Below are 12,848 nucleotides of genomic sequence, written 5' to 3' on the forward strand. Positions count from 1 at the left end.
GAGGGTGGCTTGAGAGGTGGGGAAGGACAAGTACAGGCAGGGCACAGTAACTGTCCTGCTGCTGCTCCTCGGGCGTGGCTGTCCCACAGTGTCGGGAAGCTGCTCGGGATGAGAGGCTGGTCCTGGCGGCCTGCAGAGAGCCTGGTCCTGGCAGCCTGCAGAGGCTGGTCCTGGCAGCCTGCAGAGGGGTTCTCCAGCCTTCCCTGTGGCTGTGGGCAGCGGGTGCTTCCCAAGGCGCTCTGCCCCGTTCTCCTGGCCTGGCAGAGGGGACAGCTCTGTCCCACTGACGTTGCCTTAAACTGCTCCAGGAAGGTTGAGGGTGGACATTAGGAAGAATTTCAGAAGGGGGATTAGGCTTTGGGAGCGGGCTGCCCAGGGAGGGGGTGGAGTCACTGTCCCCAGAGGCGTTTAAGGAGAAACTGGGCACGGCCCTCAGTGCCACGGTGGTGTTTGGTCAGCGCTGGGGCTCGATGGTCTCAGAGGCCTTTTCCATCCCGACTGGTTCTGTGATTTGGCAAAAAGCGGGGCTGGGGCGGTGCTGCAGGGACAGGAGCCGGCGCCGGGACTCGAACCCGCGACCTCCGGCGGGGGCGGGGCCGCCCGGCCGCCAGGGGGCGCTGCGGGAGCGGCGGCCGCTCCGCGCCCGGAACGCGGCGCTCGGGGCCCGCGGCAGCCCGGACCCACAGCGGGGACACCGGCGGTGAGCGGCCGCGGGGCCGGGGGGAACGGGGATAACGGGGATAATGGGGATAACGGGGATGGGGGGGTAACGGGGATAATGGGGATAACGGGGATGGGGGGGTAACGGGGACAGGGGGGTAACGGGGATAACGGGGATGGGGGGGTAACGGGAATGGAGGGATAACGGGGATGGGGGGGTAACGGGGATAACGGGGATAACGGGGATGGGGGGGTAACGGGGACAGGGGGGGGAACGGGGACGGGTGGGTAACGGGGATAACGGTGACAGGGGGGGTAACGGGGACAGGGGGGGTAACGGGGATGGGGGGGTAACGGGGATAACGGGGATGGGGGGGATAACTGGAACGGGGGGGGTAACGGGGATGGGGGCGGGGATAACGGGAACGGGGGGGGGGGGTAACCGGGATCAGTGGGGTTAACAGGGGATGAAGCGTCTGGAAGAAGAGGAGACGTGAGGGAAAGTCAGGGCCAGGTGGGGTGGTGGGGAGAAGGGGGTACACGGGCGCTGGGTGGGTGCTATCCCTGGGTGGGTGCTGTCCCTGCCGTCCCCTCTATCACAGCCTGTCCCTGCAGGTACAGCCCAGCCCCTCAGCAGGAGGTATCCCCGCTGTCCCTTGGTGGGTCTGTCCCCACTGTCCCCTCTGTCCCTGCAGGGCAGCCCAGCCCCTCGGCAGGACACCCCTCAGCGGGCTCTGACCCCGCTGTGCCCCAGCCCCGGCAGCAGCACGATGAGCCAGCATGGCTGAGGGCAGCAGGGCCGGCCCGCCGGCCTTCGGCCAGGTGGTGATCGGGCCGCCGGGCTCGGGGAAGAGCACGTACTGTCAGGCCATGCAGGATTTCCTGGCGCGGCTGGGCCGCAGCGTGGCCGTGGTGAACCTGGACCCCGCCAACGAGGCGCTGCCCCGGCCCTGCGCCCTGGACATCGGCGAGCTGGTCACGCTGCCCGACGTGATGGCCGGGCTGGGGCTGGGCCCCAACGGGGGCCTGCTCTACTGCATGGAGTACCTGGAGGCCAACGCCGACTGGCTGCGGGAGCGGCTGCGCGCCCTGCGGGGACACTACCTGCTCTTCGACTGCCCCGGCCAGGTGGAGCTCTACACCCACCACCAGGCCCTGAAGAACGTCCTCGCCCAGCTGGCCAAGTGGGATTTCAGGGTAGGGATGGGCTGGGCACCCACGAGCTCCGGGCTCCGTGGGCACACGGGCACACAGGTTGGGGGGTCTCGTGGCCGCTGTCTCCGGGGAATTTTTGGCTTTTCATGTGAAGTGGCTTTATGATGGAAGAAGGGGAATTTTTTCCCCTATTTTATGCTGGGAGAGATCGGCAGCAGAATGGCCTGTCAGGGCTTTTACTGGGGTTGGGAGCAGGAACACAGATTCCTTCCTCACACCACACACAAAATCCCAGAATGGTTTGGGTTGGAGAGAACCTCAAAGGCACTCTCACTCCATGCCCAGGGCACTCCAGCCTGTCCCTGAACGCTCCCAGGATGGGGCAGGAGTGCTGTGCTGCAGGATCCTCCCCTCAGCCCGGCTGTTTCATCCACAGTGGGGTTCTGAGTGTGCTGGGAGCCTTGGCAGTGCCCTGAGGAATGCAGGGGCTGTGCCAGGCCCCTCCTGCAGCCCGTGGGACGGGCTCTGGGCTCTTGCACAACGGGAGCTGCTGACGCTGCGCTGGCTCTGCGGCGGGGCCACACCACCAGTGTGCAAACCTGGGTGCTCTGAGCAAGAAGGGCAGCTTCATTTGCTTGGGAATGTCACTGGGAATCTGCACATCAGAGCTTATTTTCCTTGGAGTAAATGGACATGGGCTTGGAGCTGCTAAAATAAAGCGTTTGCAGGGCTGGTCCTGCTCTCCCTCTCTGCCTGGGAGCCCCAGACTGGCTGGGCTCTGCTGCTGTGACTCAGCCTCAGAGCCCTGACTTGCAGTGACTTCCCAGCTCTGGGGCCGCATTGTTGCAGCCACACAAAACCCAGGGGATCACAGAGCTCGTTAGTGCAGTTATTAATGATTGGTGTGAGCCACTGGGGCTCTCCCAGCAGAGCTGGTGTGCTGCAGGTACTGCTCCTGAGGAGCTGGGCATTCCTGTGGGGAGCTGGGGGCAGCTGAGCTGCTCATGGGGGGAACTGCCCCAGCTCCCACCCCAAACCCCACAGAGTTCAGACAAGCGTGGAACTTCAGCTGCAGAGAGAAACCCTGAGAAAAGGGCGAGCAGCTGCAGGCTGAATTTCCTTGTGGTGCTGCTGGTGGAGCTCTAAAAGCCTCCCAGAGCCCTTCCCTGGGTCTGAATCCATGGCTGGGAATGTGGCAGACACTTTGTATACCTGGATACGTGTTCAGCGTGGAGCACAGAAGGCTCCAGGAGAGCCTGGCAGGGCCTGGAGGGCTCCAGGAGAGCTGGAGAGGGACTGGGGACACAGATGGAGGGACAGGACCCAGGGAATGGCTCCCACTGCCAGGGGCAGGGCTGGATGGGAGACTGGGAATTAGGAATTGTTCCCTGGCAGGGTGGGCAGCCCTGGCACAGGTGCCCAGAGCAGCTGGGGCTGCCCCAGATCCCTGGCAGTGCCCAAGGCCAGGCTGGGAGCAGCTGGGGCAGTGGGAGGTGTCCCTGCCGTGGCAGGGCTGGGGCCAGGTGAACTTTAAGGTCCCCCCTGACCCAAAGCAGTCCAAGGTTCTCTGGTGCTGTGTTCTGTGTGCAGGAGGTGGGGGGTGATTTCCCCAGGTGGTGCGGTCAGGCCTGGACAGCTTCTCCTGGGCTGTCCCTCGAGCAGGGCTTGTCACGGCTCTGAGCTCCTGTGTCCCTTTGTGCCTTCTCTGCCCAGCTGGCTGCCGTGCACCTGGTGGATTCCCACTACTGCACGGACCCTGGGAAGTTCATCTCCGTGCTCTGCACCTCGCTGGCCACCATGCTGCACGTGGAGCTGCCCCACGTCAACGTCCTCTCCAAGATGGACCTGATCGAGCAGTACGGGAAGCTGGGTGAGGGACTGGGGGGCACAGCGTGCTCTGGGGGGAGGCACCTCGAACCTCGGCTCCTCTCTGGTGGGCAGGGGCACCTCCCACCAGCCAGGGCAGCTCAGAGCTCCATTCTGGCCTTTGAGGAATTTGAGGGGGAGGCTGTGGAATGGGGCAGGGTGGGAGCTGCTGCAGATCCCGCTGTGCTCTCCAGCTTCCAGCTTGCCTTCAGAGCTCCCTGTCGCCCTGCAGCTTTCAACCTGGACTATTACACCGAGGTCCTGGACCTCTCTTACCTCGTGGATCACTTGGCCTCCGACCCCTTCTTCAGGAATTTCCGCCGCCTCAACGAGAAGCTGGTGGAGGTGATCGAGGACTACAGCCTGGTGTCCTTCGTGCCCCTCAACGTCCAGGTGGGCCAGCAGGAGGGACAGGGAGCCCTGCATGGGCAGCAGCTGCCTTCTGTCTGCCCAGAGCCACAGGGCTGCAAACCTCCACTGTGAGGGACTCGGGGCTGGGAACGGGGAAGAACACCCACACTTGGAAGTGATCTGTGGCAGCCACAGAAAAAGGCTGATGGGCCTGGGGCTCCCTGGGCCTTGTGTCCCGGGGTGGGGAATCCAGGCTGCCCCTTCTGGCCTGCATTTCAAATCTGGGCTGAGGATCACCTAAAACCTGCTTAAATTAGGGAGCAGCAAATGATGAGAAGGTGGAGGGCGGGCTGGAAATGTCCTTGATCAGGCAGCTGGCAGAAGTGTCAGCAGGCAAATGGGCTGGGAGAAAGTGATGAAAGGGAATGAGAGGGTGGAGAGCCAGTCCCTGTTTGTCCCTGTTTGTCCCTGTTTGTCGTTGGTGGCCCCGGGGCCCTGGGCACTGTCAGGGTGACCCTGAGCCCCAGAGAAAACAGCTCAGGGCAGTGTGAGCTGCTGCCCGGGGGGAAGGGCAGGTGCCAGCGAGCTCCCTCCTCCCAGGACAAGCAGAGCATGAGGCAGGTGCTGCAGGCCGTGGACAAGGCCAATGGATATTGCTTCGGGGACCAGGAGCACCGGAGCCTGGAGGCGCTGATGTCGGCAGCCGTGGGGGCCGACTTCCACTTCTCCTCGTATCCTCTCTGCTCTCGAGTTTCATTTCTCTCTCCCTGGGGGACCAAGGCTGGAGTTTGCAGGCCCAGGTTCATCGTCTGGTGGTGACACACACGTGGGGAGTGGGGTGTGCTCAGCCCAGCCTGGGGCAGACACTTGTCCTCACCAAACCCACCAAAGGCTGGGAATTGACACCGTGAACGTGTCAGGAGCCTTTGGACACCTTTCCTCTCTCTCAGCCTCCCTTGGGTGGGTTCTTTCCTTCTCCTTCAAACCATACAGTTGACTCTCCTGGGCTTGTCAGGCCTGGGATCAGGCAGAGCCAGAGGTAACGCGGGTGATGCTGCCTCTTCCCAATGGCCTTCGGGCTAATGTGAGGCTGGGCTGGTTCCTCGACGGGAACTTCAGAGCTCCTGCAGAAGGGAGTGTTTGAGCCCAGCCCCTCGTTTTCCTTAATTACTGCGTTATCAGCACCCTGGCAGTGCAGGAGAAGTATGTGCAATCTCAGGACAAAGCTGTGGAAGAGGAGGTGATGGATCTGTGACACGCCCTTCCCTGGCTCCTCTGTTTTGACACCTCTCCTTTTCCTAGCCCGAGCTTCAGCTGTGACTCAGAACAACTGAAAGCCTTTCCAGGCAGAGTCTGGACCCTCTCTGGGTGGGTTTGACCTCCTGAGCTTCAGGCCTGCTGCCCAGAGCAGGACTTTGGCAGGAGGGAGGCGGCTGAGGGTCTTCCCCTAGGAACAGAGTTGAGCCAGGGAAGGCAGGGGGAGCAAGGAAAAGAGAGATAAGGTCTCCTCCATCATGAGCTAGACAGATCCAGAGAAAGAAAAGCCAGCTGGAGCTGCCTCGGGTGCAGTGAGAGTCGAGGCAGCAGCCCTGGGAGTGCTGCAGAGCGTGCACAGGCCCCGTGCTCCGAGCAGAATCCAGGCCAGGACGCCTCCACGCCGTCTCAAGGACCGAGGGATGTTTGTTTTTCTTTTTCTTAGAAATAATGATGGACTCTTTCTTAATAAAACACTTCTCGGCCTCACTTTCATCTTCGGAGTTTGCTGAAGCTGCACAAATAAACCCAAGAGTGCTCCGGAGCCTGAGGCCGAAGCGCCTGTTCTGGGAGCGGCCAGTGGGACCTGGCCCTGTCCTTGTCCCTGTCCCTGTGTCCCTGTCCTTGTCCTTTGCCCTGGCCCTGGCCCTGTCCCGTCCCTGTCCCTGTCCCTGTCCCGTCCCTGTCCCTGTGTCCCTGTCCTTGTCCTTTGCCCTGTCCCTGTCCCTGTCCCGTCCCTGTCCCTGTCCCTGTCCCGTCCCTGTCCCTGTGTCCCTGTCCTTGTCCTTTGCCCTGGCCCTGTCCCATCCCTGTCCCTGTCCCATCCCTGTCCCATCCCTGTCCCTGTCCCTGGGTCCCATCCCTGGCCCTGTCCCTGTGTCCCTGTCCTTGTCCTTTGTCCTGTCCCTGTCCCGTCCCTGTTCCTGTCCCATCCCTGTCCCTGGGTCCCATCCCTGGCCCTGTCCCTGTGTCCCTGTCCTTGTCCTTTGCCCTGGCCCTGTCCCATCCCTGTCCCTGGGTCCCATCCCTGGCCCTGGCCCTGTGTCCCTGTCCTTGTCCTTTGCCCTGGCCCTGTCCCTCTGTGCCCTGCCTGGGGGCTCAGGGGCGCAGGCAGGGCTGTGCTGCTGCCCCTGCAGGGTCCAGGGGCTGGAGCAGCCCAGCGCCAGCTCAGCTGTTGGAGGTGCTGGCTGGGAAAGCCCCGCTGGGACTCAGCTCGTGCTTTGCATCCCGGGCCTTTCCCAGGAGCAGCCTGGGTGTCCTCAGCCACCTTCCTCCTCCTGGCCCTGCTTTCCCCCAGCAGAGACAAAGGGATGCAGATCTCTTCTGAGGGATCCCAGACCCCGGGGCTGGGGTGGATCAGGGGGGCTGGGGGTGGATTTGGGGGGCTGGGGGTGACAAGTGGGGTGTCCCCATCAGGGAGGCTCCGGTGCCTCCCGGCAGCTGCACATGGGCTGGGAGCGGGCGCGACTCCCGATCCCAGATCTCTGCAGACTCAGCATCGCCTCTTGCCCAAGATCTTGCATCAAATACAGCAGGATTTTCTCACAGGATGCTTTGGCCCTTGGCAGAGGGATTGGAGGCTGGCTCCTTGATGGCTCTGAATGTGAACGGGGTCGTGGGCAGCTGGGCACGGAATTAAAATGAATTTTTCCCACATCTCCCAAGCCTGTGGTCAGGACTGGGAGACGAGGAGCAGCTCGGGGAGAGGAGGATGCAGACACACAATGCTTGTGCCTCACCCAGACCCCTTCCCAATGAAACTCAGATTTCAGACAGCAAGGTCAAATCCCAGGGTGCTGCCAGTGCCTCAGCTCTTCCCAGAGCCCAGGAGTTTCCCTGGGTATTCCTGGCTGGATTTCAGTGCTGAACTCTGGAAGCCAACCTAACCTGAAATCCCATCCTCACCTGTGGCTCGTGGCCTTGTCCTGCTTGTTTTGGAGCTCTGTAGTTGCTGTGAAGGGGTGGGAGCAGGGATCATAAAAATATTAATTTTATAGTAGCTTTTTCATGGCTTTGAGAGATTTGGTGGCTTAAAAGGGTATGGTCAGGTCAGGCTGAGTTACGCAAGAGCCATCAAAGCTTTTTTGTGGCGTTTTGGCTTTTTTATTTGAATGCCCTGGATATCTGCAGCCTCAGCCTTGGGATGGAAACCGCCCAGCTCAGGCCACGGATCCTCTGCCGTGTTCCAGCCAGGAAACGCTCAGGTCCCAGAGAGCTTCAGCCCCAAAACCACAGGGCTTTTGTCCCAAGGAGCTTCTTACAGGTGGATCAGGGGCTGAAGAGGGACCCACAGCCCGGGGGGGACAATTCTGCTGCTGCCCAGGGTGCCCAGGGAAGGCTGGAGCCCCTGGTGAGAACTGCAGGGTGCCAGGCAGCCTGGCCCTGCTCCCACACCCCCAGGCTGGGAGGGGACAGCTCCGGGCCCAGGAGGTGACACCCTGGCTGCCATCCTGGGCCAAGGGCCAGGATGAGTCAGCCCAGGAGCCTGGGAGGGGTCCCGGCTTTCTGCCGAGCTGGTCCTGCCTGCCGAGCCCCCCCGGCCGTGGGGCCGAGCCTGAGCGGGGTGTTTTGGGCACGGAGAAGCAATCACAGCCAGGGAACCGCGCCTGCCCGGGTCCCCTCCCGGCGCCCGGCCCTCATTTCCAGCTCCATCCTGCTCAAAAGCTTCCCCATCAAGTGGGGCTTTCTAATGGGGAGAAAAAGCCTCTCTGAAATCGCCCGCAGAGCAGGCAGGGGTGGCAGGCTGGCAGGGGCTGCCCCAGGCCAGGGGATGGAGCCTCAGCCCAGAGCCGGCCCCGGGCACAGAGCCTGGGGAGGCTGGCAGGGCCAGGCAGGGCTGTGGGTCCTGCAGCTCCCACTCGGGACGGGCAGAGCCTTTTGCAGGCAGCAGAACATCCCTGCTGGCCCTCACTGACCTGCTCTGGTGCCTTTCCCCTGCTGGGGGAGTGGGGGACAGCCCTTGGCCCCGGGCACCCAGTCCCTCTGCTCTAAGGGGGTTTAAGACACTAAAACTGATTGATTTGAGAGATTTTCTGGATGCCCCTTCAGGGATGCCGGGAGTGTTCCACAGCCAGCAGACAAGGATGAGGGTGGGGATGGAGGTCCCGATGTCTCCCTGGTTTTTACCTGAGTCCCACCACCCTGTGTGAAGCAGGGGGACCCCAGAGAACTCCCTGCTCTCACAGGAGTGTCCCAGGAACTTGGAGCCTCCTCCTTCCCAGCCTGGAGAAGCTGCTGGACCGGCTGGGAGCGGGGAGCACCCTCCTCCTACACGGCCCAGCCACGCCGCAATTTCGGGAGCTGTTGAAATCGGTTAACTCCTGGGAAGCCGGGGGAACCCACAGCCCCAGGGACGGACAGACACCCCACTTCTCCCTTCCTGGGCACCGGCACTGCCAGCTCCAGCCCCGCCACTCTCCAGCTGAGCCAGTCCGGGTGCCCCAGGCCGCGGGGTCAGGGCAGGAGCCCTCAGCTCGTTTTTCTGTCTAATTCCAGCTCTGGGGCCGTTCCCAGGCTGGCGGTGCTCGGTGGAGGCCGAGCCCTGGGGTCCCTCAGTGGGCTCTGCCCAGGCCCGGCCCCGACACCTCGGGGACCCCTTGGAGCTGCTGGGGGCCGGGGCAGCACCCGGGGGTGGTGATGGGGCTGGGGGGTTCATCCCCTCTGCTGGGATCGGCTCCGGGTGCCCCATCCAGGGTGAGCGGGTGCTGCTGTGTGCGCCCAGCCCTGGTTCCAGCCCAGGCCAGGCCCCGGCTCCCCGGGCACCCACAGCTCCTGCACGCACCAGGGGGGTCACGTCCCTGCTTGGGCCTCATTTCCCCAATTTCCCGGCTCGCCACGGGCTGGGATTTGGCCGCGGCAGGGCTCGGGGCTGGCGTGTCCCCCCGTGCGGGTCCTGAGTCACGGCGCGCTTCCTCCCGGCACGGCGGGGCTCCCATCAAAGGCCGGCTCCTGCCCGGCCCTGCTGGCTCTGCTGAGCTCATAGCCCAGGGTGCCGTGACTGTATTTTATTGTAATTATTGTTCATGTTGGAACGCGCTGGCGGGGGGAAGGGGAGGGAGCTGCGCCCTTCCCGTGGCCGGGTGCCAGGCCAGAAGTGCTGAGCTTTCGCCTGTCCCAGCGCGTCGGCACCTTGAGAGGGGCGTCCCCACCCGCGGCCAGCCCGGGGTGCCCCTGCGCCGCTGCCCATGCAGCTCCCCTGCATTTTCCTCCTTGGAGTCGAGGAGCCATGGGGGAGGACCTGGGGACCCACACAGGGGTGTCAGGGCAGGTTTTGGGGAACTCTGGGTTTGTATTAACGGGGCTGGGTCAGAGCACCCAGGTTGAGCACCTCGTGGAGCAGGCAGCTGCCAAAACCCCGTCCCACGGATGCACTGACCCCCGAGCCCTTGCACGGGCCGCAGCTCGCCCCAAGACCCTCTGTGGGGCTGGGGGGCACCGAGAGCAGCCCCCGGTGCTGGGGCCCGGCTGCCCCCACCCTGGGACGGGAGGAAGGCGAGGTGGGCGCCGGAGCTGCCCGGACATGTGCGCAGGGAGAGACGAGGCAGACGAGAGAGAGGTGCAGGAGAAGGTTTATTGGAGCACAGAGGCTTCGGCAACACGCCACCCCCTCCCGGAATGGGGGGCTGCCCGGACCCCCCCTCGCCCCAGCCCAGCCCCTCACCTCCTCCTGCCGCTGCTCCAGCCCTCTGGGACAGGGGGTTTGCAGCTGGCACAAGCCAGACTGGACACCCCCCCCCCCAAAAAATTGTTAAATATTTGGGGGCTGGCAGCTCTCTGGGACAGAGGCACCCCTCTCCCTCTTTTCCCCCTCCCCAGAGCAGAGGATGGGGGAGAGGGAGGGAGGGGCCCTGCCAAAACCACCCCCACTCCCGGTATCCAGGCTGGGGGGAGCTGAGACTCCTCCCCGCCAAAACCAACCAAAAAAAAAAAAAAAAAAAATCAAAAAAACGACAACCAAAAAAAAACCACCAGGAAGAGATGCCGAAGGGTCTGGAGCGGGGCAGGTGGGGCCGGCCCCCGGCTCGGCAGGGCACGCTCAGTTCTTGGGCTCTTCGCCAGCCTCGCCGCCATCTTCGCCGGCGCACTCGGCTGTCCATAGCGTGAGGTTGTCCCTGAGCAGCTGCATGATGAGGGTGCTGTCCTTGTAGGAGTCTTCGCTGAGCGTGTGCAGGTCGCCCATGGCCTCGTCGAAGGTGGTCTTGGCCAGCGAGATGGCCTGCTCGGGGGCGTTGGCGATCTCGTAGTGGAACACGGAGAAGTTGAGGGCCAGCCCCAGGCGGATGGGGTTCGTGGGCTGCATCTCCTTTTTGCTGATGTCCATGGCCTCTTGGTAGGCCTCCTGGGCCTTCTCTATCGTCGACAGGCGGTCGTCCCCGCTGGCCACCTCGGCCAGGTAGCGGAAGTAGTCGCCCTTCATCTTCAGGTAGAAGACCTTGCTCTCGGTGTCACTGTCCTTCTTGATGAGATACTTGTCCAGCAAGCCCAGGACGTTGTTGCAGACGGCGTTCAGCTCCTGCTCCACCTTCTCCCGGTACTCGTTCACCACCTGCGCTTTGTCGTCGCCCTCCTCGGTCTTGTGCTCGATGCTGGAGATGACCCTCCAGGCCGAGCGCTGGCAGCCCACCACGTTCTTGTAGGCGACCGAGAGGAGGTTGCGCTCCTCGTTGGACAGCTCGTCGCCGTGCTCCACCACGGCCTTCATGAAGTCTGCCATGTCCTCGTAGCGCTCAGCCTGCTCGGCCAGCTTGGCCTTCTGCACCTGGTGGTTTCTTGCCATGGCTGGGACGCGGGCGCGGGCGGACGCTTGGGCGAGCAGCGGGGCCGGGAGCCGTCGGAGCCTCTGCCGAGCGCCGCCGCCGGGATTCGCTTTTGGCTGCGCGTCGGAGCCTCGAGCGAGAGCAGGAGGAGCCAGCCAGGTCCAAGGAGTGTCCTCCTCCTCCTCCTCCTCTGCTTCCTCCCCGCCGAGAGCGGCCTTAAAAGGAAAATCGCGGTGAATCATCGCCCGCGGGCGGCGGGCGCTGGGGAGGGGGCGAGGGGGGCGGCCAACGCCCTGCCCTCCCCGTGGGTGCGGCACCCGTGGGTGCCCCGGGGCTCTCCCCAGAGCCGACGCCCATCGCGCTGCTGAGAGCGCTTGGGAGGGCGACAGGCTGTCCTTTGGGGGGGACGGGGACACACGGCAGCGCCCGGCTCTTCCCCAGCCCGGAGAAATGGGCCACGGGGTGTGGCCGCTCGTAAAAATGGGTTCGTCCCCCCCGAAAAAGTCGTATCGCTGTCGGTTTTAATATGGTGATTGCCTCGGCGGTAATTGCGAGGGCTTGACGGGCAGGTATTTATTCCCACAGGTGGGGAAACCGAGGCACAGGCTGCGCGCCTCTCCCAGGCGCCGCGGGAGGGACCGTCCCAAAAAGCGGGGCACGGTCACCCTCGCCTTTGGGCCCCTGCACGGTGGGGACCCCCCAAAACTCCCCGTGCTGGGAGAGCGAGGGGAGACCCCATCCCCAGCAGCTGCGTCCCGGGGCTGCCCTTCCCCGTCCCACCGGCGCCGCTTCGCATCTCCCGGGCTGTAAATGAGTTTTGCCTTCGCTTTGCGCCGGTTTTCGGCCGCTCCGGGGCGGCGCAGGGCCCGATAGGGATCTGAGCTGCTCCGTGCGCTCGGTTTCACTCCGAGCTTGTTGCCACACGCCGGGCGCTGGCGCGGCCCGGCCCGGCCTTATCTCGGTGCGGGAGCGTGCGGGAAGGGCCGGGCGGGGCGGCGGCTCCGGGCCAAGGCCGGCAGGAGCCTTGTGATTCTCCCCGGGAGCCTGACTCGCTTTGCTCCCGCCTGCCAGCACCCGCCCGGGAGCGCCCGGGATGCCCCCGCGCCTCGCTCAGCCCTGCTGGCACGGAGGGCGCAGGAAAACCGTGAGGATGCTTTTCCCAACCGCTTCAAGGCCAGGAAAACACCCCCGGCCTTCACATCACCCTCTCTGCACGCTGGAATTCAGGAGAAAGGGATTCAGGGCCGTTCACGCCCTCCCGGCCGAGCCCCGGACACGCGCTGGGGTTTGGGGTGCCCGGGGTGCCATCAGCGTGGGGGTTCCAGCCCCACCAGGGTCCCCACAGCCCCTCCAGGGGTGGCGTACCCCCGAGGGCCCCGTGCAGCAGCGGGAGCTCCTTCCCCAGGTGAGCTGATCCGCAGGGAGCAGGTTCAGCCCCGGGGTCGGGGAAAGGCGCTTCCCAAAGGGCCGGCGAGCAGGAGGCTTCCACCCTCTGCCCAACGCTCAAGGCAGACCCACAGAGACCCTCCAAGAACTTCCATCGGGCACAAAACCCACCCCCCACAGCAGGACTGGGACCACAGAGACACCCCAGTGTACCCAGCCTGCCAAAGTCCACCTCCTTCCCTTGGAAAACCACAGGCAGGAATCCCTGGGTGGGTTACTCTGAGCTTGCATTCTTTCAGGCAGCAAAACCATAAATTGGGTTTGGGGTCTGCAGTCCCCAGCCCTGGTGAGGGACTCCCAGCCTGCCCAGGACAATCCCCAAATGCCTCACCCTGCATTTGGGCTCTCTAACCGTGGGGA

General features: G+C 63.9%; 2 protein-coding genes across 3 annotated transcripts; one reads left to right on the forward strand and one right to left on the reverse strand.

Moving 5' to 3' along the window:
• Positions 1-661: 661 nt before the first annotated feature.
• GPN2 (GPN-loop GTPase 2) lies at positions 662-5,775 on the forward strand. Of its 2 annotated transcripts, none has more exons than XM_085559523.1 (6): positions 662-700; positions 1,276-1,857; positions 3,529-3,685; positions 3,914-4,074; positions 4,633-4,763; positions 5,215-5,775. In XM_085559523.1, the coding sequence occupies exons 2-6, from the start codon at positions 1,441-1,443 to the stop codon at positions 5,285-5,287; spliced, it is 939 nt and encodes a 312-aa protein (XP_085415649.1). In that variant the 5' UTR covers positions 662-700; positions 1,276-1,440; the 3' UTR covers positions 5,288-5,775. The 2 variants fall into 2 exon arrangements, with proteins under 2 accessions (XP_085415649.1, XP_085415650.1); XM_085559524.1 differs by having other exon boundaries at positions 1,356-1,857.
• Positions 5,776-9,837: 4,062 nt separating this feature from the next.
• On the reverse strand, positions 9,838-11,299 carry SFN (stratifin). Its single transcript, XM_085559522.1, has one exon. The coding sequence runs from the start codon at positions 11,282-11,284 to the stop codon at positions 10,322-10,324; it is 963 nt and encodes a 320-aa protein (XP_085415648.1). The 5' UTR covers positions 11,285-11,299; the 3' UTR covers positions 9,838-10,321.
• Between the last annotated feature and the right edge of the window lie 1,549 nt (positions 11,300-12,848).

Source organism: Lonchura striata, chromosome 23 (genome assembly GCF_050655825.1).
Source record: "Lonchura striata isolate lonStrDom1 chromosome 23, ASM5065582v1, whole genome shotgun sequence".
NCBI classification, from domain to species: Eukaryota; Metazoa; Chordata; class Aves; order Passeriformes; family Estrildidae; genus Lonchura; species Lonchura striata.